This window comes from Prosopis cineraria, unplaced genomic scaffold, assembly GCF_029017545.1.
Source record: "Prosopis cineraria cultivar Desert tree isolate PC_DT_omini unplaced genomic scaffold, ASM2901754v1 PC5, whole genome shotgun sequence".
NCBI classification, from domain to species: domain Eukaryota; kingdom Viridiplantae; phylum Streptophyta; class Magnoliopsida; order Fabales; family Fabaceae; genus Prosopis; species Prosopis cineraria.
The window spans coordinates 38,129,622-38,155,033 of record NW_026555336.1 but is presented as its reverse complement, the minus strand read 5'-3'; the positions used below and the strand labels follow the sequence as shown (position 1 = coordinate 38,155,033).

The 25,412-nt window shown below is 31.4% G+C and overlaps 2 protein-coding genes across 4 annotated transcripts; both read right to left on the bottom strand.

The window, feature by feature from the left end:
- Positions 1–4,206: 4,206 nt before the first annotated feature.
- LOC129311638 (beta-amylase 8) lies at positions 4,207–11,088 on the bottom strand. 2 transcript variants are annotated; one of them, XM_054954023.1, is made up of 10 exons: positions 10,526–11,088; positions 9,388–9,612; positions 8,305–8,385; positions 7,905–8,108; positions 7,538–7,732; positions 7,182–7,346; positions 6,783–7,043; positions 5,829–6,041; positions 5,365–5,581; positions 4,207–4,505 (listed from the first exon to the last, which is right to left on the bottom strand). In XM_054954023.1, exons 1-10 carry the CDS (start codon positions 10,928–10,930, stop codon positions 4,483–4,485), a joined length of 1,989 nt encoding a protein of 662 aa, XP_054809998.1. In that variant the 5' UTR covers positions 10,931–11,088; the 3' UTR covers positions 4,207–4,482. The 2 variants fall into 2 exon arrangements, with proteins under 2 accessions (XP_054809998.1, XP_054809999.1); XM_054954024.1 differs by lacking the exon at positions 4,207–4,505 and adding an exon at positions 4,724–5,202.
- Positions 11,089–14,991: 3,903 nt separating this feature from the next.
- LOC129310971 (uncharacterized RING finger protein C4G3.12c-like) lies at positions 14,992–20,388 on the bottom strand. Of its 2 annotated transcripts, none has more exons than XM_054952876.1 (7): positions 19,817–20,388; positions 18,395–18,806; positions 17,773–18,305; positions 17,297–17,491; positions 17,061–17,212; positions 16,394–16,504; positions 14,992–15,537 (listed from the first exon to the last, which is right to left on the bottom strand). In XM_054952876.1, exons 1-7 carry the CDS (start codon positions 19,958–19,960, stop codon positions 15,477–15,479), a joined length of 1,608 nt encoding a protein of 535 aa, XP_054808851.1. In that variant the 5' UTR covers positions 19,961–20,388; the 3' UTR covers positions 14,992–15,476. The 2 variants fall into 2 exon arrangements, with proteins under 2 accessions (XP_054808851.1, XP_054808852.1); XM_054952877.1 differs by having other exon boundaries at positions 14,993–15,537; positions 17,061–17,191; positions 19,817–20,387.
- Between the last annotated feature and the right edge of the window lie 5,024 nt (positions 20,389–25,412).

Genomic DNA, 25,412 nt, shown 5'->3' with positions numbered 1-25,412 from the left:
GAGCACCATGTATTTGATTTACATATAATTTTCTAGAGATTACATGCAAATTATTTCTTAGGCCTACTTGTGTTTTTTTTCCATATTAATGTACATACAATCCATAATTATTTTCATGTAATTTTGGGAGATTGACAGGGGCATGCTCTTTATGTGCTTGATTTACATGTAGTTTGCAAGATATTACATGCAAATTATTCTTCAAGCATGCTTGCAAACTTTTTCCCACATTTGTTTACGTGTGATTAATTGTCATTTTCGTGTAATTGTAGGGGTATTGACGGTAGGTGCTCTTCGTGTATTTAATTTACATGTAATTCATAAGATATTACACATAATTGTGAAGTCCAAGTCAGAAACCTTACACCCTAAGACTTGTAACAAAGTCAAAAGGCTTGCACCCTAAGCCAAGCCAAAAGGTTTACACCCTATGCCAGAAATAGAGTTAGTAATTTGGGCTAAGATTGACGGGCCAGCCCGACTTGCTCAAAAAATTTAGGATCAAGCCTAAAAAAAATTAATTTTTATTGTTTGGATCAAGCTCAATTGGGTTCGGGCTTGACCCAAATACCCAAATAAAAATAATTGTTTAAAAATATATATAAATAATAAATATTAATTAATTCTTTAAGTTTTATATTAAAATACTATATATTTGAATGCATCACTATAGTTATTAAAAAATTTATATTTTCATATTTATTATTTTTAAGTAATAAAATACCTAAAAATAATATTTAAAGTATATTTTAATATTAATTTTATATTTTAGACCATTTTTTTAAAAAAATTTTGAGTTATATACATCATTTCCATATTCAAAAAAACATATTTTATATTTTTATAAAATAATATAATTAATTTCAAAGTAAAAATAATTTTAAAAATAAAATGTGAGCATGTATGAATTTTCAACTCTACTACTAGATAAATAAAATATTTTTAGATAATTAATTAGTTATCATCTATGCTAGATTTGGTTAAAAATTAAGAATAAATTAAAGTTAAAAGTAAAACCCTTTATATAAGGATTAAATAGTATAAAAAGTTAAAGAAAAACAATTCTAAAAAATAGTATTTTACTCATAATTAAATAAATTTTATATGATATAATGATAGTTATTTTTTCATATTCTTAAAAATAAAAAGTATAGTTTACTCAAAAGTTATTAAAAATTTTAAATAAATCAAAAAAATTTAATCAGTAATTTAATTATTGTTGGATTAACTTGACAAATAAAATAAAAATTTTTTAAAAAATAAAAAATATTAATAACTTTAATTTATATAAAAACTATATATTAATGCATACATAGTTATTAAAAAAATTTATATTTTCATTTTTATTATTTTTTAAAAAATTAAAATAATATTTTATTTTATATTATTTTAATTAAAATTTTTTTAAAAAAATTTTTTAAAAATCTTTTATTCAAAAAAACATATTTTATATTTTTTAAATAATAAATAATTTCAAAGTAAAATAATTTTTAAAAATAAAATGTGACATGTATAATTTTCTCTCTACTAGATAAATTTTAGATATTAATTAGTATCATCTATGCTAGTTTGGTTAAAAATTAATAAATTAAAGTAAAAAGTAAAACCCTTTATATAAGGATTAATAGTATAAAAAGTTAAAGAAAAACAATCTAAAAAAATAGTATTTTACTCATATTTAATAATTTTTATATGATATAATGATAGTTATTTTTTCATATTCTTAAAAATAAAAAGTATAGTTACTCAAAAGTTATAAAATTTTAAATAAATCAAGATAATAATTTCAAGTTAGTAATTTAATCATAGTTGAATTGAGATTAACTTGATCATAATTGAAAAATAAAAATTTTATATAACTATAATAAAAGCAATAATTAATAACTAAAAATTAATTTATAAGTAAAGAAAATATTCATGAAAAATTACACATGGTACAATAAAACAATAACAAAGTTACTTAATATAGAGTTGATATGTTATCATTTTTATTTTATTCTTTTAAAGTTAAATAATATTTTATTGTTTATAAAATTATTTAAAATTAAAATTATTTTGAAAAATAAAAAAATATTTTTAAAAAGCTTTTGGTATTCGGGCCGGCTTGAATAAGCCTGAAGCCCGATGGTGTTAGGGCTAGGCTTGGTTATATAGGCTTTTTAGAATGGGTAAGATACTTTAAACTCGACCCGCTCGAATTGTTGACTCTACTAGAACATGTGTACCCTAAGCTAGAAATCTTGCTCTCTAAGCTAGATCCCTTGCACTCAAGCCATAAACTTTGCACTCTAAACCAGAAGCCTTGCACCTTTTAATTATTGAGTTTATATGTAATCTTTAATAATTACATGTAATTAAGGGTATTCACTTTTTTTTGATGAACCTTTACTGGCTAGCTGAAGTTTCGGCAAGCACACTGTCAACTATTGAAAAAGTGGCCGGAGCTCCGGTAATCAAATTTTGTGCCTTTATCTTAATTTTTTTAGTTAACATAGAAGGGCATTTTGGTCATTTAATCAAATTATTTTATGAATAAAATAATAGGCTTGGTCTTTCAATTTATTTTGATTCATGAGCACAATTTTGGTTTCAATTAAGTCTTTGCTACCGATTTTCCCCAAAAAATAACTATTATTTTGCAAACTTTAATATCATACATAAATTATAAATGCATTCAATATGTGATCTTTTACAAATATACAAATTCTATAATTACATAAAAACAAAAAGAAAAAATTAATCATTTGGTCCTTATAGTTTTGACTCAACTGTAACTCAAACTCTTAATTTTGACTTATTATAACTCAATTGTTAAAGTTTTGACTCGATTATAAATCAGTCTTTAAATTTTATCTTTTATAATTTAGTCTTTGAAAGTTCTACATTTTAAATATTGATCCTTATATTTTAACGAGTTAAAGTTGAGTTACAACTAAATTAAAATTATAAAGATTAAAAGATTAATTTTTTCAAACAAAAATTTAAAGATTAACGATAAAACCTATCCATCAATGCTAATGTTAAAAATGTGGCTGATGAATTGTCTGAATTGCGAAGCATGTCCAGGTCTCGTAACGTTTGCTCTTATTTTTTCTCAAATCTTATCTTAAAGCTTGAAATTTTCATGGGTTCCTCTTCGCTTCGAACTTGTTGCTACCCATTGGATTAAATTGAAGATCAGAGGTAGCGTGGAGTACTCGAGACCTTTGAAGGCTTGAGTGAGCATGGATTTCCATGAAATAATTTTGTCTAATTTTGTCATTTTTAGTTTCTGGAATTGAATTCCCTCAAGTGGCATTCGTAGTTTTGTATGGTAGTGACAAGCATATTGCAATGGTAATCACAGCCGTCAAGGTCAATTCTTTCTACACATACATACCTGAAAATTACATACCTATATTTGTCTATTTGATATTACTTGTTAAGATGAATTAACTATTTATATTATTTACAAAAAAAAAAAGGATGTAGCATCTATTAAAAAAATTAGTAAAAAATTATTTAAGAGGATTTGACTATATACAAAGAAAATTACAGTAGACACCGATTAAAAAGTGAAATGAAAAAATTTCAATCTTCTTAAAAAGGGACAAGGGATTGTCAAACAGAACATTTATGAAAATTATTAACTACAACTTCTCAATTAACATTTTTAAAATTGATAAATAATAAAATACAATAATATAGTACAATCCATAGAGCCAATCTTATTTAATGGAATAAAAGTTGTAGTATATATTGCGACCACACCCGTGCGAATGCACTATGTTTGAAGATTGCCATGCCCTAATGCTACATTCTAGGATATTAAGATTTTATTAGATCTGAAGGCAATCTTCAACCTCAAGCCTCCCTTACATAGAGGAATTGAATAGGTTTGTAATAAATTATTTTAATTATGAATTTATGATCCTTTAATATTTAGAATGAAATTCAAAACGAATAAATTAATAATGCAATGATGATGATAATAAACTTTCAAGAATAAAGCAGATGATTTTCCATTTTCGGCCACAAAAACTTACCACCCCATACTTGCCATACAAAAATCATTGATATCAATATCAATAAATTGACAAATTAATATATCAATATCAAATCCATAAGAAGCAACGCTACCAATAAAATTATAAATGATGCCAACGCCATCCAAACACAAGACCCATAGGCAGCTACCATAATATTTCGGGGATCAAGCCTCAAAAGTTAGAATGAGTCCTTCTGTACTACTTATTCTCTTCATTAAATTAATACTTCAGTCTTTACCAAATATGCAAAAACTCTAATGATATCATGGTATGGCGAGGCATGGGAAGTAGCAAGCCACACACACACACACATCTTGAAGTCTATGGACATAATAATATATATTACACATAACAATATACCTTGGCTGCCATAAGATAACCAGTTACGCCCATTATACGAGGGCAAGCATGCCCTCTTAAAATGGCTTACAATCATAAATTAAAACCTAAGCCATTACAGATCCCCCATCATGTCACCTGCAAGGGAAGTTAGCAAAGCAAACATCAAATGGATATTAAAAAGAGAATTAAGTTTAAAAGGGCTTTGCTTGATCAGGGACGTAATTTCCTCCGCAACAAAATAAATTCTAATTTTTCAATACCAAGAGGAAAAGACAAAAGAAAAGGACAAAAGGGATTCCAGTTGCCATTCTCCAAGCGAAAAAGCCTATGCTAGAGCAAGAGTGCCACTATAGTTTAAAGTTAAATTGCAGCGCATGCAAGAACGGCACCACATCTTATTTAGTTTTTCAAAATGATCACAGAAATTCTAGTGATTTTTAAAACTCCTTCAACTCCCGCCCCCAAACAACAACAAAAAAAAAAAATTCTATAATTGGAAAGGGAAGAGTTGGCCAATAAAGAAAGGGGAATTCCTTTAAAATTGAAACACAACACTCTGGTTCAGGCAATGAAATTCTCTAGACTAAAGTGTGATTGAAGTTCCTACTCCTTTCTTATTGGAAAGGGAAGAGGTTGCCCAATAAAGATAGAATTCCTTTTATTGTATCAATCTTCTTATTTCTTTGCCTCTTCAGGTTCCATCCGGGGCACAAGTCCACGTATAATAATGATAGGGCAATCAGGGCATTATATTTAGCAAGTCAAGCAAGATTGTCATAACAGCTCGAACAGGGGTGGCAAATAGGAGGATTAGAGCCAACCTGATTTTAACCTGTTTAGAGTCAAGCAAGAAACTTTCAAAATTAATCCATGACATATTTCTGGGCAGGGTATCTATCCACTGACCCATAATTTCGTTGGTTATCTAATCTCTCCAATCCATCCACTACATAAACATGCTTTTCGTTTCAGAATGCATTCTCATAAAACTTACCATGCATACATTTGATGAAGTGATCCAACTCTGGCAAGCAAATATTCCCCTGAACCATGGAAGGTTGTTGATATGCAAAAAATGAAAAGAGGTGGTGATCAGGATCATTTCTTGGCTTCGCGATATCAACTAGTCTCTTGAATCCTTCTCTCTCATAACAAGGCATTGCATTCTCTCCAGCTACTATCAACCCTCGATCCCAGGATGAGTTCAATACCTGGGAACATATAAAACTGGTCATTACTCATGCCAATTATATAAATTTGCCCAGGGTGGGATGAACATGGTGATCAAAATCAGTTATGCAAATTTCAAACCCATTATAAAATATAAATGCTGCCTTTAAGCAATGCCATTTCAAAAGCTTGGGCCAAAAAAAAAAAGAAGGAAAAGAAAAGAAAATGGCCAGTTCAAAAGCTGGATTCGGGTTGCAAGCCTGGCAGAAAAAAAAAAATGACTACTACCTGCCAAGTCAAGCCCTCTGGGTCAGCCAATGACTCGTCAGCTTCCTGACTAGAAAGCTGAAATCCTAAGCAGACAAACTTCATGGTCACACCATGTTTTTTTAGAACCTCAAAAACAGGAGAGTATCCATCCTGGTTCGCAGGATTGTGATATCCTGCCGTCAACTCTGCTGCATGACTACCAGTCTTGTAACACCAGTATACAGCAGGAACCTGCACACCAGCATCTTTTCAGGTAACCCTCCATTGATTTCAATAATATTAAAAAAATCAGACTCCAATGATTAGTTCCAACGGCCCAGATAAATGACAGTAAATGTAACAATCAGTCTTCCAAAGGTTAATAAGCTATAGCAATAAATAACACTGAAATGAAAACTCATGTCAAGAATTAACTTCTTTTTTATCTTGTCAGCTCAATTGAATACCAAGCTCATGCCTTTCCAAGAATCGACAAATTTCTCAGAAAAGCAATTATCAATGAATAAAGCAGGTATAAAAGATGGAAAAATTACTATAGGAAATCATTCCGGTCAAAGTTCATTTATTAAAATGTCTAATATTTGATTAATTAACCAACAAATAAAAATATAGCACAAAATTTTTCTCCAACCAGCCACCATTTATTTGGTTGCTCTGCAAAAATATATTTCACATGCCATAATTCTATTGGGGAACCTCATAGCAAACACCTTGTAATTATATCCAAGCAAGCTAGAGCCTCTGATTCACTCTCCTGTTCCCATAAAATTCCCCAAACCATACATACTTATCCCAACATGTTTATTCTGCTGCTGATAAGCTCATTTCCTTACTTTTCTTTCCCCTAGAATACATTTGAAATTGGACCACATCCACCAGCACTTAATGCTGGCACTAAAAATCATCAATAAAATTTAGTTGCACAGATTATAAAACAACTATTGAAAAAACTATGATGTAACAGAAACATACCTTGACAATTAGTCTTTTTTCCTCAAAAGCCAGGCTTGCAAGAGACAAAACATTATCTGCATGGTCTATTAATGACTGGGCATACCAATGCAAGAAGAAGCGCCCATAATAACTGTCGTAATCGCCCCGCTCACAAAAGAATCCAGTTTCATGTGGCATAGAATTGTATTGTCCAGCATTATCAGGTCCTCTAGCCCAGAAAGTGTGACCACGTGATTTGGCTGCTCTGCGTAGACTTTGTAGCAGATATTTATCATAACACTGCCCACAAAAATGTACCAAGAAAAAGGCAAAATATGGATCAGTATCAGTACCTAAACTATGGTATCACACAAATGCATAGCAACGTTTGTAATCCAAAAGATGCAATTAATTTAAAACAGGGACAAAATTAGATACCTGAAACTCACCAATACCAGGGTACCTCCATCCCATCCTTTCCGAAAAAGAAGGATATTTCAGCTCCCCAGATGCCCCAAGTCCAATTTCTACAGCAGAAATGAGGCCCTCAGCAAACAGGTCATTAAACTCTGTCCGAAAGCTTCTCATGAAATCAAAATAGACCTGCACATATAAGACAAGGTTCATCAGAGATACAAAACAAATGGCCAACTCTTCTTTTTAATAAATGAAATGCACAACTACATTGGCAATCAGTTTGTAATGCAACTAACAGTCATTCAATGACGTTGAAAAAATACTTCATTTTTAAACAATGGAATATGAAATTAAAAAATGTATTTGGTATTTCATACCTCAATTCCAGTTCTTCCTTTCAGAACTCTCTCTTTGTCAATGCCCCAAGAAAGACATTCAGTATTCCTCCGTCCTTCACGATCTGTGAAAAAAATATCCCGGTTGTCTTTTCCAATCTCCAAAATCCATTGCGGGAGGGCAATGAGCGGATCACTAGAATCATCCCCTCCATATTCATGAAAAGCCATAACAACCTTCAAAATTTGGAATGCGAATCAGATAGGTTACTCATACAATCGTAATTCAACTAGGAAAGCATCCAAACTTAAGAATCAGAATCCTGATTCAAGATAAAAATTATATACTAATCCTCCATAAGAAGAAAAGGATAGAATAATACGCATGTCTTGGAGTAATTAAAAATACCTGCAACTTCAACTTGATTTCTCTAACAATGTTAAAGAGCTCCCTATAGCCAGACCACACATATTTCTGTGGGCTCCAGCCTTCCACAATGCCCCACCAACAATCCACAATGACACCATCAAAATTTAAAGACTTCATGTGAATTAGCTCCTGTCTAAGTCCTTCAGGATCAATCAACTGGCAAAATTTGTTAATAATACCAGCCTGCAGTAAAATCCATATTTTAGAAATAGAAATCCTATAATTGAATGAAAGGTCTAAAACAGTCAATGACTTAGAAACAGAACCTCAAAAAGTGCCGTCGTTTCGGGGGGGAAAAAAAATTGGCAGGCATTAATATGCTGGTTTAACACAAAACTGAAAAACAGAAAGATTACGGCAGCAAATAGGAGACACGTACTGGAAGTTTTATATAAACAGGAACATAAGGAGTGCCTGTAAAATCATTCCGATGCACCCCAGAATGAATATCCTGCATGAGCTGCATAAATAACTTAAATCATTAGGGGTTCTGAATAACATCTGTTTGTACCAAGTAACAGAGTACCCAAATAAAGGATATCCATCAGTTCTCAGCCTAAAACTGCAAAAGACAATTCAGACTTCTTAGTTTTAAGGAATTGACATAAAACCCTTCAAAGTTCAGTGCAATATGCATTTTATCTAAAGCACGTCAGCATGGTAATTGTAAATGTGTACTTGGCACTTATATTATCCCTGATTGCAGAGCTCAATCATTCTACGTCAGAAATGAAAGGATCATACAAATTCTGAATACCAAATATGTTCGCACACTCCAAGCTTTCTTTTTACTATGCAAAATGTAACTTCGTAGATTCACTGGAGAAAAAAGAAATTGCCAGCACGTAAGCATGACCCTCAATGACTTTTGCACCATAAAAACATGGATTAGGGCTGCAATGCTTTACCAAGAAAATTAATAAGATGGTCTCAAGTTCAACAAGCTAGATCCAAGTTAGACATGAGAATTTCATTCCTTAACCACATTATAAATTTAAATTCACACCATTCTGACCAAAATTTAAATGAAATAAATTTTACAGATAAGTTTTTGATCTATCAAAAACAAAGTATAGGATAGGACTACAAGTCATCTTTCTTTCTTTTTTCTTTTCTTTTCTTTGTTTTCTTAATATTCATTCATTCATTCATAAAGCGTCGCGACATGAAATATTGGCTAGATATCCAAGCCATCAGATGCCTCATATTTTAACCACAGCTCATAAACTGAGACATAGACAAGTCATGGAAGAAGAATATAAGACGGAATATAAAAATAGTAATGACCATGGCCATATTTCTACCAAACACTAGAGTGCAAAATTAGACTATAAGTATGCAATTTTCAAGCTAAGCTAACAAAACTGATGAAGAAGAATGAAGTCAACCAATAAGATTGCTCATATAGAGATAAATTACATCAAAAGTAATTTAAAAAAATTGAATTATACACCAAAATTACCTGATCAGCCTCCAAGCAGTCAACTGGATTGATAGGGCTTGCACTTGGATATTTCTCATTCTTTGAATCCCTCTCTGCAATTACAACAGAATCAATGGATGCAGGTGACAAGCTTTCATCAATTCTAAGTACTTGTGGCTGATTCTCTAGTGTTTCTTTAGCAGTGCAAGCTCTTAAAGAACCTGCAGAGAGTGGGGTTTCAACTGACCCCGCAGCAAATGATGCCTGCACGGTAGTATAAGTTTGTAACGTTATAAAGTAAAGAACTTCAAATTATTTTGTGGCCAAATCAATCATCAGTCATAATTCTATCTTCTTTTCTTCTGATTTTTGAAGGGAACTACTGGTCAACTAGGCTTGGGACAATAATTGCCAGGTAGGCTTTTCTTCTGATAGACCTGCTAAAGAAACAATGTCTTTCCACTGTGAATTTCAGTTAGTGGAAGACATAGCATAACCATTCTGGAATCTTCCCTTATAACTAGTAGAAACTATGCTTTCATCTGCAATAAGAGACATTACGTACGGAAAAAATTATGGCAATAACCATGCAACTCATTCCTGACTTTGAAACCCTACTAAAACCTGCTTTAACGTGTTTAGTTTCACATTAGAAAGCCTATTTCCACCAACCATGGTTTTGGTGGTCGTGAAGCCAAACATGCACTTAATCAAATTACCAAAAATGCAAAACCAAGCTGCATTGATTTCTACGTCAGAGAATGGTTTATCTTTGCCTATATCCCCCTCAGTCAGCCATATTCTAGTAAACACCAATGCTAAACTCAAAGTCAACCCCCTTCACAGATTTAGTTGGCAGACCTACGCCAACTTTTAACTAAGATGCTACACGTGCTTTCTTCCGAGTTCCAACCTTCTAAGCTAAAAATAATAACGGATAAATTTGTTTTGTTTTCTTAAATGGGAATATAGTTTCCACATGATTAATACTGCTCAAAATTCAATGCTCAATTTCCATGAATGTCACAACTCAGAAAGGGAATCACAAGTACCCCATCAATTAAGCAATACAATCAAAAGCAAGAGATGAATTAAATATAAATTTTATCAAGTTCAAGACGATGTTACTGGACTATTGCAGACATGAGCAGAGCATTTCAAAGCATATCACACGAACCATTTGCGAAGGAGGCGGGCACTGACGGTAGGTGGTACCATCTGCCTCGACAACCCAACCAGCCTCACGGGCGAGGGCAGCAAGCACATCATTCATGTCAGCACGCGCCGGGAGAGGGAAATTACCATATTGACGGAGGCCGGCGAGCATACGGCTAGTGATTGCTCGACGGTGACGCTCTCGGAGCTTGGTGCGCTCCTTCTCTTTCTCTCTCTCTTTCTTGCCCTTTCCGGCGGAATTGGGAGCGCCGGTAGCCGCCGCAGACGTGGCTGCGAAGCCACGAGGGCGGCGAGGCTGGGGCTGGGGCTGAGGTTGGAGAGGAAGAGAGTGAGCTAAATAGTCGGAACTGTGGTCACTTTGAGGGTCGAGATCTTGTCTGCAGTTGTCGTCGTTGATGCTATTCATCTTTCAGATCCTTCTCCTTCATTACTGTTATCACTGTAATTCCATTACTCTACTTCTCTATCCCTCTCTACTCATTTCCAATTCCTTCATGCTGCCTTCCAATACTCCACATTTCACAGGTTTACTTTCAATTTCAATTCGTCGCTGCTTGCTTCCCTTTCCACGCCTCTTTCATGAGTCAGCTCCTTTGTCAGTGGCTGTTATTTATAAGCGTTTTCAGCATGTTTCATTAAAATTAAGTAAATTTTAAATTTAAATTTCATTAATTTTATTTTAAAATTTAATAAATTTTTATTTCTAATAAATATTTTTAAATTTTATTATTGATATTTTTATTCAAAGTATTTAAAAAAATAAAAATTTAAAAATGAGCATTGAAAACTGACAAATATCATATAAATGAGACTAATTTTTTTTAATTTCTCTATTCTATAAATAAAATCAGGTGTAAAATTTAAATATGAACAATAATCAGTGTAATCCCATCATTATTGATGGCTAGAAAATTAAAATCATCACAAGTATATTAATATCAATATCATTACTGGTAAAAAAATATAATAAATCAAACTATTTATAAGCCAAATATTACAGTTAATCTTTTGAGCAAGTTTATATTTATGAGATTTGTTTATATTTTGAAATAGAAATTGCAGTTATTTCTAAATAATATATAATGTTTAATCGATAATACTGTCTCCTTTGGCCCAAAAAAGAAGAAGCAGGGTCTCAGGGATATCATTCTTAAAATGGATGCAATGATGATTCTGTACATGCATATCCACGTATCTGTGTATTGTGATTAGAGCGTAGGTTTTGTGCTATATGAAATTTAAAATAAATCACTCATGACTTGTCAATAATATCATTTTTTTTATAAAGCTTGTACTGTATATTTGTAATATCTTTTTGTGGAAATCTAATTCCTTTGTAAATTAACATTATTAATTTTATTAAAATATAATTCATATTTCATAAGAGGGACGCTTATGCGGACCACATGAAGGGAGGGAAAAAAAGAGGGATGCTCGTATAAAACAAAAAACAAAAAACAAAAAATAAAGAGGGATACTTTACAATGCTCCATTAAGAAATTTTCATAAATTCATAAATAGTAATAGCAATTATTATTATTTTTTAAATGTAAAATATTTTGAACACCTTCGATTTTATATTAATTACACAGACATTTTTTCTACTTTGAAAATATATAATTTAGTACAAGCCATTAATTCTGCTAAAAATATTCTTAAAAATTATAAAAATTTATTTTTAAATCAAAATTTATATTACAGAAAATTTTATTACTAATTTATCTATCACCCTAAAAATTCTAAATTATATTATTTTGATAGTTACATAATTTCATTGTCAAAAATATATTTGTAAATTTTAAATTTAAATTATTTATATAATTTTTTGAACTTATATCATTTTATGTTATGTGATGTACCAAAATATATTTTTAAAAACATAAATAAATAAGCTTCAATAAATTTGATAAAAATTAATAAAGTTTATAATGTAATAAAAATGTGAAAATGTAATTATTAGATTTTTAGTTGTGTACAAATTTTTTATAAATATAAATTTTAAAAATTCTTATATTAAAGAGGAGCATTATGATTGAGTTAAAAATTTAAAAGTCAAAGTTAACAAACAATTGAATAGATGTAAATAGAATATTAAATATATAAAAGAAGTTTATACAATATATTTTAATTTTAAAATAGATTTATATGTATTTCTAAAATAGAAGAAAGATATGTGTAATTAAGTTGTAATATAAGAATGATCAATACATTTAATTTTATTTTTAAAAAATCTATTTAGATTGTGCTTTATGCTCTTGGGCTATTTGGACTGAACTCAGCCTAACTTGATGTGCACAAGACAGTCCAAATTGCAAACTGTTTGTTCCCATTAGGTCTCATGTTCAAAAACAAGGACTCAGCGTCTTCCCAAGTCAGGCACTGGATTTTTTGCCCTTGTTTAGAACTAGTTATTTTAAAGGTGTTCATAGGTTCGATTTGGTTTTGACCAAAAATAAAACTGAATCGAACCATTCGGTTTACTTATAATTGAAACATGATCAATTTTTATGGAGTTTGATTTGGTTTGATTTAATTTTTGATTTGGTTAAGATCTGGATTGGGCTTCAATGCACTTATTTAATTTTTTTAAACTTTTTTCTATCTTTATAATGGTGCTATGTATTAAAATTAAATCTAATTCTTTTTGGCTCCTTTTTTTATAAATAGAGGTATAAAAATATAATAAAATTTCAATGTGATAATGATGATTAATCATAAAAATTGATATAAGTTTTTGGATTAAAATTATTTAGTATTATACATTTTCATTCAAGTCATTTGAAAATATTTATCTATGTATCTATATTTTAATAAACAATAAAAAACATATTATATAAAATTCAAAACAAAATATTTATTGTAGATAAATTAAATACTGAGACTTTCAAGTTGTAAATAATTAAATGATGGTCATAGCATCATCATTATAATTATTTAATATTATGCATTTTCATTCAAGTCTTTTAAAAATGTTTATCTATTACTATAAAAAATTAAAACAAAATGTTTCTTGTAAATAAATGATTATGTATTTTATAAATAAATAAGTAATATTTTTTAATCAAGTTTGGCTCGGTTTGGTTTGATTTGATTTCTATATTTAAAATTGAACTTGAATTAAATCAATCAATTCCCATATCATAAAAACTAAAGCAGGCTTGATTGTTATTCGATTTTGATTGATTTTTTTTTTGTTTGAATTAGTTTGAATCGGTTCTTTTAATTTGGATTGGTTTTAAACACTGTTAATTATTCATAAATCTTAATGTCATCCTGTAAATTTTACAATCCAGACGAAACCAGAAAAGCAAAAATGAAAAACGAAAAATGACATTTTCTTTCAAAAATAAAAGGCTTTAAAATACAAGGATGGATTTACAAAATAAAAAATATTTGAATGTTTGGCGAACTTATTTTATTATATTATCGAAAACTGTTTTATTATCTCCTCTTATTAATTAATAACTTCCAAACAAAAAAATTCAATTAAGTTTTTCAATTTTTTTATTTTTAAAAACAAAAAATTTAGAAACTCATTTGGATAAGTATTTTGGATTTAATTATTTTCAAAATTGTTCTATTTTTTGTTTTTTAAAAATGAAAATATCTTAAAATTATTTTCTTTTTATTTTTCTTATTTTCAAAATACATTACATTTTATTATTGAAAAATATAATTAGTTTGATCAATGTTTATCATAAACTGCCTACAATCATTACTAGTAGCTTATTTTTTAATTCCAAAATATTTTTAAATTAATATAACTAAACAGATTTTCATTTCATTTTGTTTTAAAAAAATCCAAAAAATTATATTATAAAACAGTTTTTAAAAATAAAAATTAAGAACAAAGACCAAACATGCACTATAGCTCCCTTATTTCCTATTCAACCATATTTTAATTAAAAATGAAAGAGATTAAAAGTCATCTGAAGAGGATTGGCTATCTCTCTCTCTCTCTCTCTCTCTCTCTCACTACTATTATTTCAACAGTTTTGTAATTTCTTGTGAGATAATTCTGAATTTCTGATTGCCGTAAAAGGCATTGGAGTGAACAAGATTAAGTCACACAATAATCAAATCAAAAATAAGATTTAAGTCACGTAAAACGTCCGGCCCAAACAATCACATAAAAGAAGGAGTCCAACTCCCTGAAATCCAAAAAGATGAAATGAATTCATTTCAAGGGTAATCCTCCCAACTCAGGCCTCGTGGTTTCTTTTCCTATTCTCATTTCTCAGCGTTCCATTCTTTTTTTATTTTTTTTTCTATTCTTTTCTTTTTTGACCAGTGATCTCAGCATTCTATTAAGGTCATGTAAACTTTACTCTGAACAATTCCTATAATAGTGCTGCAACAAACATGCTTTGCTTCTTCCTTTTTACCCCTTTTCTCCGGAAAAGTGAAAAGGCAAATCGTACACATGCAAAACTGAATCATTATTTTCAAGCACGCACTCATATAAAGTTGCAGTCAAAGATGGGGAAGCAAAAGGCACTCATTTTACTGATTTTTCTTCTTTTGGTGGTATAATCAACACCTAAAAGAAGCATACCAATAATTGTTGCCAGAACCCAGAGTAGGTTTTGAAAACAGTGTGCACATTTAGCTGCAAGTGTGAAGCAAGATGACGACTCTTCACAATGACAAAAATATCTGCAAGATACAAAAGTGTTTGATCCCTTTTTCAGAAACGTATTCAGTGTTTCTCCTTGAAAAATATCATCCCTCTTTTCTTAGTTTTTTCGTTTGCTGATTAAGGCACAGAAAGCAATAGTTCAGCCCATTTCTGCCACAATGAAGTTACATTGAGCAACGACAGTAAATAATCCTTGGACAAAAATGATAATACTGGCAGAAAAGGAATGAACTACTTAAAAATTTTTTCCCGGAGGGTCGCACAACAATGAGCTTCAAGCCTCTTTGGTAGGTTCCGAATAACAACTAGCACCTTAATTTTCCATTGACAGTGAATCAGATATACAGATGTCCCTCCGACAAAGTGGACATACCCTGCGTGCACAAGTTAAATTTTTAGCATCTCTGCTACTAACAAGATCATTAAAATAAGCAGAGACTATGAGAAGGTACTTTTTGACCGTTAGAGAATTGCCAAGTTTCAAAGACTGGGTTTGAAAGAAATCTATAGCATCAAATTTGCCACAAAGGAATTTGAGTTGCTCTAAATCCTACTCAGCATGAGCAAAAATGTTTGTTTAGACTAGAACTAGAATAGCACAGATGGAAATGTCCGCAGAAACTATGGTAGTAAAAGAGATAGTGAAAGATCAAATCTTTTTTTTCCTACAGTGCAAACTACTGGCATTTAGCAGTTAGAAGCAGGCCTAGATTCTCTTTAGTGACAGGAGGGAAAAGTGAAGAGGCAGAGAGAGATAGGGTGGGACTTTGTGGAGGGAAAAGTCGAGATATGGGTCTCACCTATCTCTTTCTCTCTCCACACTTTCTCCTCCAATGAATTCATAATAGTTAGGACTCAGACTCACTTTAATAACATAAGGATTGAACTGCAGATTAGTAGTCCCTAGAAGTTAAGGTAGGCAGACCATAAGATTTGCTTGGTGTCCACTCAACTTGAATTATGCTGACACAACATACCGCTATTAGGTTATGTTGTGCTTGTAAAAACATGGAGAAGGGAAGATTTCACTGAGACCTTCTTCCGATTTAAATATAATCTAAATTGTTCATTCTCCTCAATCCAAACATACACTAAAGTTTCCTCCAATAGAGAAGAAAAAGAATCCATCCACGTTTTACACTGCCCACTAGGATAAGTTTAAATGTTGATAAACATAGATATAAAATTCAACATGTTAAAGAGGGAAAAAAAACAGCAAATCATTCATACCTGTGAATTTCCTTGAGCCACTTGTCTATGCATGTTTTATGAAATTGGTGATGGCAAGGCAGCTCACGCATGCTGTCTCCATCCTCATATTCCACTAGGCATATATAGCATCTGTGAAATTAAGGAATGAGATAGGCAAAACTCCATCATTAAATTTCAATATTAGCAGAATTCCAGTTGTAATCTCAGTTAGATTTAATAGTAATAAATAAATAAAGGAAGAGTACACAGATGCATATCAAGTATAAAGAAGTAATTTGTAGATTGTAACAGGTCCATAAAAACTGATGTTTATTAGTTCCAATTATGAAAAAATCATAAAAATTGCAAACAAAGTTTCATAGCAATCAGTTGGCTGACATTTTCATATTATCATGTGAAACAGTAACAGTACAACTTGCAAGAAGACATTGATATCTAAGTCAGGCTCTTAAGACACTGAAAAGATGTGTGTCCAATTTTTGCATTTTCCTCCGTGATATCTCACTTTCAACAAAATAGCATACTTAATAAACTTTATCTAATGTGCTACTTGTAAGAATGAAGTATAAAATACATTATAAAGAAAAGGAAATAAAAGCAACAAAAGAACAAGAAAAAAATCCATTAATGCATTTGATAAACTGAACTATAAGAGGTTGGCGGGTGGTTAAATTCGAAAACTTACTGGGCAGCATCCTCTTGATATTTATGCAACTTTGTGTATAATCTGACTGGCAAAGACTCCACAACATCATTAGGCGCAGGAACAGATCCAATGGAAGACACAGAAGGGCGAGAAGATAAAACCGCAGATTGCTGGTGAATTTCATCCAGAACCTAATTAAAATATGTATAGAGGATTCACTTTGCATAAACAAATAATGGAAGGCCATCCTTATAGCTACCGTCATATAAACATACCTCAAATAAGGCTTCAGCTAGCATTACAATTCTTGATATGCTAGCTCTAGTACCAGTATCATCAATTGAACTAGTATCACGACTACCAATTCGGCATGTACAATGACCATTTCTATGTTGACCAGACAAGATACAAGATCTGTCATGTCCAGATAGATTCTCAAACCTGCTACCCAACCGCTGAAGAGCACGAACCTGAACCAATTTATATATAGGTCAATAACATTGCATAAACTCTTGCAGTATGATCCCCGAGCATTAACAGTTCTTTCTGTGCATTAAAATCTCATTATCGAATTATGCTAACATCAATCTCATCACCTTCCTACATGTGGATATACTACATAAATGGCCTCATGAGAATGATATTTTAGTTATGCTTTCAGTTTTTCCCCCTTTTACCAAGTTTTATTTGTGGAAGTAATACAAATTACAAAGCCATCAGTATCTGCTCAACATATAGAAAATTCATAAACCTGGGATCTTATCCTCCTTCTCCGTTCAAGGAAGTTGGACCTGTGTTCCAGCAGATCTTGGTACCTAGATTCTCTAGACCGTGAATTCTCAACCTCATTGTCTTGCACGTTGAATAAGGAGTTAGACATACTGGGTGGAGGATAACCAGACAAAGAAGAAGAAATTATAGCATTACCAAAAGATGGTAATACTCTTGAATGTCCCTCCCCTGCTTGTCTTTCATTGTCCTCACTAGTATCCCTTGCTTCTCTTTCTTGTTGCTGGGGACAAAAGCTGACATCAGATAAAGTTGATTGACGAAGAACTCTATCACGAAGCCTCCCAACACTTAGAGTTCGGCTATACTGGAAATTCCGTTCAACAGGTTCTCGAGCTCCATTTCGCCGAACTTCAACATTTTCAGTCTCAGCATGAGTTCTTGGAGAAAACAAGTTTATATCCAGCCCTTCACATGAACTATTCCCATCTCTAACCACGTTCTGAATGGAAGAAACTGAGGGATTGCACTGCAAGTTGCCAGACGAACCTGATGCTGGAAAATTAGAACATAAAGTATTATAAATATCTTCATTGTTCTGTTCATGCATTTGGTTGGCAAAAAAGGAGGAAACGAGTCATTACATTGTTGAGTTTCGTTTCTATTAACCAAGCTGCCATTTGGTCCTGGATGCAGACTAAGGTCGTCTTCATTGTTGAATATTGACAATGAAGTAGAAGAAACATGGCAAGACCTTGATGACCCTACACTGCTGGTTCTGCTAAGTCTAAAGCTTATATTACCAGGAATAAGGCCAAACCGAGAAAGAAATCGACTACCAGTTGAAGAAGTACGAGTAGATCGGCTACGAGTTCTGGAGGAATTACTGGAGATGCTTGTTTGAGCCCACTCATTAAGGTCAATGCTGGAAGGCGTGTCATCAGATGTTTTCGTTTTATTGTCTCTAAAAGACTTTGATTTCATCTCATTTGAGTGTGCTTTGGTGCAACTGCTGTATATGACACCACTGCCATTTACTTTACTCTGATCACAAACCTATAGCATGAATTATAAAACACAATTAGTGGATTGAAAGGAATCAGGTCTCGTAGTACATATTTCATTAAGGACGAAAGCAACACATTACTACAACTCAATATCAGCATCATTTACAATCTTATTTTTAGACATTGTGGGAGTTTATAGGCAGCAAGCAGTTACTCACCACCTCAGCAAATTAAAGTTTACAATCCCTTTATAGTGGAAGCAGTGAGTTTAAGGGTCTTGTTTAAACTCAAATAACAAAATATCCTTTCAACAGAAGATTATAAGTCAGACTTTGTATTTATTGCTTGAAAAACACATCATATCATCTTCATACTTGAAGGTTAAAATTCACAAGCATAAACATGTTCAGTAGCATATGGAAAGTTGGCAATTCAAGTATTTAAAGATCACTTCTCTCAATTTCTTTCTTTCTTTTTTCAAAGGTCATTAAATCATTGCCTTATAAGATATGAATCTCATCTAACTGTGAACAAGACTAGAGCTTGTTTTTCAGAGTCCTTAGCAGTGTGATCTTAGTGACAACTTTCATTCAATTATTATAAACTATCGCATGCGCCACACTTTTAGACAGAAGTTGAGATGACACATATTGTTCATCACCTTTGAGCGTTGCGGCTTCTTATATGATATATGAACTACTCCAAAAGATATCAGTTAACAAAAATATGAAAGCAAAAAAACAAAAAAAAAACAAAAAAAATGGAAACAAAACAGAATCGTAAACAAAACATAAAAAAGCAGAGAGATGAACGAAAGACCAGGATGCTGAGGACCAGAAAAGATCTTATACGCTACAATGCAAGAACAGAGCAGAACAGTAATAGCAATGCAATGAAATTGAGACCAGAATCTGTTAAGCAACATTTAAAACTGCACTTAAACTCAATGTACCTTGTATAGTCTTTCCACGTCAATACCAACCAGAACTCAAGCTCGAATAAACAACCATAAAGGAGAATCCAAACAAAATTTCAGGAATGAGCCAATGAACTACTTACCTGGTCGTCATGAGATCCAGAGGTTGTTCCCAGACAATACGACTGAAGTCCTCCGTGCCCTTTCTTAGATCGAGCCTTCCGGAAACTGCCAGAAGATGGCGACGAACTGCAAGAAGAAGTGGCTTTGCTGCTACTGGATCCCATGCTCACACCAATGCCACAAGAAATCTCCAAGCAGCAACGCTTTTTCTAGGTACTTAACCCCCTCAGGCCACAGGAAACAACCAAAACACAGAAATTGAAATGCTTCAGAATTCAGATCCACGTTGATGCCAAAATAAAGTCGCGATGTTTACTTGGTCTCGCATTGTCGTTGTCGTTTGGGTGAAATGTAAATTTACATAGGCAAAATGGGTCCAAAGAAAGAGAAGCATGTGGGGATAAAGCATTGGGAAAGTGATAGAAGGCAGTGATGGCAGAAGCTCAGTGAGTGAGAAATAGTAAACCGCAGTGATGGAAGAAAGAGAGCCATCCTCTCCCGAGAAGTAAAAAGTGAGAAGGTGGGTATTACAGACTTCAGTGTAAGGAAGAGGACGAGAAAATTGGCCTATACCGTGCCAGCATGTTAGCAATCCAGTTCCGCGGAGAAAAGGTCGGACTCATCGGTCTTTATCTTTGTTGTCCGAAACTTAGCATTAATGATGTAATAAATAGTAGTAATTAGCAGGGTTTTACATTCTTTTTTTTTTTTAGTTGAAAACAGTTTGTTGTCGGGTAAAGATATAAATTTGGACATAAATTATTTTTTGACAAACATCTGGCAGCAGGAACTTTTAAAAATAAAATATTCAGTGGTCCGATATTAATTTTAACTGATGGACTTTATGTAAAACCTACAATAACACATGACATTTCACGTTAGCATATATAAAGATACAAATTTAATCATGAACTATTTTTCAAATAACATTAGGTAGCCTTTATTATAAAAAATGAACCATTCAACATCATCCCATTAATTTTGATTAAATATCATTTATTTTTAGACTTATGAGATTGATAACTCGTCAATCTCTATAATCTTCTTACATTCTTTCATAATCATATCTCAAGAAGCAGATGTTCAAAGAGTTTTTATTTGAAAATATTCACGAAGATGACGCCAATAAAATAAAAGAAATAATCCGTGGTTAAATTAAACTATAATCAAACTTTTACTTCATTGACATCATCTTTGCGAATGTCTTTATATAAGAACTCTTTAAATATTTTTTTCTTGAGCTGATATTGAGAATGAAAGCAAGGAGATTGGAAGGATTAATGCTTTGTGAGTTTCATAAATATAAAAATAAATAATGTTTGGTCAAAATTAAGGAGAAAGTGTTGAATGATCCGTTTTTTATAATAAAGGCTATCCACGTTCCTTAAAAAATAGTTCATGACTAAATTTGCACATTTATCCATACTAATATGAAGTGCCATGTGTCATTATGGACCTTACATAACTTGTCAGTTGAAATTAACAACAAGCTACTGGATGTTTTATTTTTTAAAGTTCATGATTTATTTCATACCACTTAATAATTTAAGCCACTAAATATTTTTAAAAATAATTTATGACTAAATTTACTACTCTATTCATTTGTTACTTAACATGTCAATCGCACGATTATATTTACATATTATTTTTAATATCTTTTAAAAATATATAATTAATTAACTGTGGCTAAAAATTTAATAACTTTTAAGTTTTATTTTAATTAAATAATATATTTTCTTTCAAGAATATTTAAAGAGGTGAAGGAAAAATTAGTAAAAAAATTTATAAATAAGATAAAAAAATTATTATCTCCCTCTATCTCGTAAAGAGAGTTAGAAGTAAATATTTCTGCTTTAATAAAATTAAATGATCTAATTTACTTTGCTTCTGAGTTAATTTTATTAGTTACTCGTGTAAAGATGTTTTTAAGTAAATATAGACAATAAAACTTTTAATCTTTTAAATTTTTTTTGGTTATTGATATAATTTATGCACGAAAATTTTAAAAATTTATAATTTATACATAATTAATTAATTAATTTAGTATAATTCTCCCTTGTGTATGGTTTATAAAAATTAAACTTCATAAAACAAGTATATAGTTTAGACAAAGTTGAGTGACTAAATTTTATTATTTCATCTATACATCAACTTAACTCACCAAGTTAGTGAGTTAAATAGCCAAATCACTAAATTAAACCCATTTTTGTGTATCTTCTTGTAATGTTAATAGAATATTTTCTGTGATCTCATTTATAAGATACATTTTAAAATGTTCATTTAGTTTCATTTATAAGTCACAATACAGTTTTTTGGATAATATTTAAAATGTATTTTTAAAGTGACTTTTTATAAGAGAGAAAAAGTATCATAATATTAATTTTTAAATTTATTATAAAGGATCATATTTAAAAATTTATACATTTTTATTATTTTATTTTATTTTTATATTAATATTGATGAGATTGATGAAGATGAATTATAAAGAAGGTGAGAAAAATACATTTGTAATTAGAGAAATATATATATATATATATATATATATTGGTAAAAGAGAGGGCAAAGCCCATGACATTAGAAAATTAACCACCAAAAGGGAAACTAACTCCCACACGCTCAGTGTTCACTAAGCTCCTCAGGAAGGCAGGCACCACATCATGAAGACATGAATAAGAGAATCCTTCCTTAGCCAAACGGTTAGCTACTTTGTTAGAAACTCTTGACACATGTTTAACTTCCACACGCCAATTAAACTGAAGTAAATTATAGATTTTTAAAAGAATCAAACTTCCAAAATTTGAGTATTGAGACTACCCATTAATAAGATCTACCAACATCTTATAATCAGACTCCACAATGACACACCTAAATCCCATGTCCTAGACCAGTCTAAAAGAGCCCGTTCTTCAACTTCAAAGGGGCTACAACAACCCAGTTGGTATGAAAACCCCATAATCCATGAACTATCATGGTCTCTCAAAACACCTCCACATCCAGCCTTGTACATAGAAGAGGAGACAGCACCGTCAATATTGATTTTAACCCAATCCCTAGGGGGAGGTTGCCAAGTCTGTACCCAAGCTCCACTAAAATCCCTTGTATGTAAATCATCTTCATTTTTGCAAATATAGGATTTCCAAGAATTTAATAGAACAACAGTAGGATCAGGAGGTTTAAGAAAGCCTTATTGAAAAATGAAATTATTCCTCCATTTTCATAATTTTCAAATAGCTACTCCCTAAAATAAATCCCAATTAGATAGAAGATCGGAATGTTTATCAAAATTAAGATTCCAAGTCATCCACTCATTTAAAGTAGCAAAAAAGAAAATATTATGGTATTTACTTGGCACAAGTTTATACCAAACCAATTGAGCATAGCAGCAATCACGAAGAATATGCAAAACACCCTCCACTTTAATATCACACTAGGAGTAAAGAGGTGAACAATTAGTCCATGAGCTTCTCCATGTGTTAGTGGGTAATCTATTATGAAAAGTAAGCCAAAGGAATGGATGAATCCTTTCAGCCCCTTTCCATTTCCAAATCCTCTTGAGTAAAGGATCATACCAGTCTGAAGGTGGATCTTTAATCATAAAATAAGCACTTTTTAAGGTTAAGATACCACTAGCATTCCCTTACCAAACCATGGCATCATACCCAGCAAAAGAAGAGGGAGACATAGTACAAATAAGCTTAGAGAAAACCTTATTGGAAACAATAAGTGATAGCCTACTAAAATTCCACGCACTAAAACGTGTCCAATTAGCTACTACTGTTTTCCTTTCCTTCACAATCAGGGGCCTTAAAATTATATCCTTGCTTTTTTTTAATCAGGAAATAACCAAAAATCTTCAAAAAAAATTAACAACTTCACCATTTCTGATCTACCATCTTATGCCCTCCTTTACTAAATCCTTTTGTTGGCATATAAACTTCCAGAGCTGCAAATCTCCTCCTTTTACATTGAAAAGATCTTCCTCTAATTGGTACATGTATTTTTCTGTAATAAATCTACTCATAAGCCTTTGCTGCCTGATACAAGTTTCCACGCCAGCTCTGTACCACAAGCTTTGTTTACTGAAGAGAGCTTCTTAAATCCAAGGCCCCAAAGGCCTTTGGTTGCATTACTCTTTTTCAACAAAGAGGATGAAACCCTTATGAATTGTTACTTCCCCAAATGAAGTTTCACTGGAACTTCTCAATCTCATTACAAATCTTGGCAGGCACTTTAAAGACTTGCATTGGGTACAAAGGGATAGCACTTAACATAGACTTAGCCAAGATTGCTCTTCTAACAGTCGAAAGACAATTAGATCTAAACTTGCTGGTTAGAGAAAAATATTTCAATTGATAAAACGTGACCCATACTCCAACAATCTCTTTTGGCCCAAATGATTCTTTCTTTTTTGGGCTAGCATATGGTCCAAATAATTCAATCTAGCTAATTTGTTTTTTGTCCTTCGAGAGTCAGAGTAGACTACGTCGTTTAGTCCTGGATAGTGATAAGGGGATGTTGACAGGGGTCCCCTTGCCCATTCTCCTTTTGCTCATCAGCCCAGACCCCTTTACTTTGTTCGTTTTTGTTATCAAAAAATGAATTTTTTCTTCAATAATATTCACAAAAGCACTTGCAGAAATTAGCACAGGTCAAAAGAAACTGAAATGTGAGATAGTTAGGGTTTGTTTGATTTCAGTTTTCAAAAATAATTTTTATTTTTAAAAATAAAAAATGTTTAAATTAGTGTTTTGAACCCAATTATTTCAAAAACTGTAATATATTAAAGCTGTTTTCATTTTTTTTACTTTTAAAATACAATTATCTTGATTAATAATCATTATAAACCATTACCATTAATTACTATTGGTAATTACTATTGACCATCACTGTCATCGAGTTTTTAATTCTAAAACTATTTTTAAAATATCATAGTCAAATAGATTTTTTTTTGTCTTGTCCTAAAAATCAATTTTTAAAACTATCTTGCAAAGAAAGTTTTGAAATAAAAAATAAAAATAGAAACCAAAACAAACTCTAAAGGCCTGTTTGATTTTAAAATTATTTTTTAAAACAAATAAAAAGAAAATTTGTTTGGCTGTGATAGTTTTAAACAGTTTTGAAATTAAAAAGTTGACTAATAATAATGGTCATGGGTAATTAATAATGATATCTTATAACATTCTTTGATCAAGGAAACTATAGTTTTTAATAATGAAGTGTAATGTATTTTGAAAATAAAAAAATAAAATCAAAATGACTTTAAGATATTTTTATTTATTTGGCTTCTAAAAAAAACAATTTTAAAAACAACTAGATTCAAAGTAGTTATCCAAACAAGTTTTTAATTTTTTTTACGTAATTTTTAAAATAAAAACATGCCCTTAATAATTTCTCTAGCTTTAATTTTCTTTTTAATTAGAGAGACGGGACTTAACAACATGAAGTTACAAGAAAAATTAAACCCATGATCTTTGACTCATAAGAAATTTCATTAGTGCCACGAAATTTCAAAATTGTTGACATTTCTCTAGTTTTAATGACGTGTTGAGTTAATAATAATGCTTCATTTTATTCAAAAGTCCATGTCCCTAAAAGAGGTTACAATGAAGAAAACCA

Bases quoted from the DNA above. Each gene is read 5' to 3' on its own strand.
- LOC129311638 (XM_054954023.1), bottom strand. From the start codon at position 10,930: ATGAATAGCATCAACGACGACAACTGCAGACAAGATCTCGACCCTCAA. The intron at 8,386-9,387 runs GTAATTTTGGTG...TTATTTATGCAG, and splicing joins ACTGCTTGGAGGCTGATCAG to CTCATGCAGGATATTCATTC. The intron at 7,733-7,904 runs GTATTTTTAATT...CAAATTTTGAAG, and splicing joins AAATCAAGTTGAAGTTGCAG to GTTGTTATGGCTTTTCATGA.
- LOC129310971 (XM_054952876.1), bottom strand. From the start codon at position 19,960: ATGGGATCCAGTAGCAGCAAAGCCACTTCTTCTTGCAGTTCGTCGCCA. The intron at 18,306-18,394 runs GTAATGACTCGT...CTAATTTTCCAG, and splicing joins TAGAAACGAAACTCAACAAT to CATCAGGTTCGTCTGGCAAC. The intron at 17,213-17,296 runs GTATGTTTATAT...TATTTTAATTAG, and splicing joins TAGCTGAAGCCTTATTTGAG to GTTCTGGATGAAATTCACCA.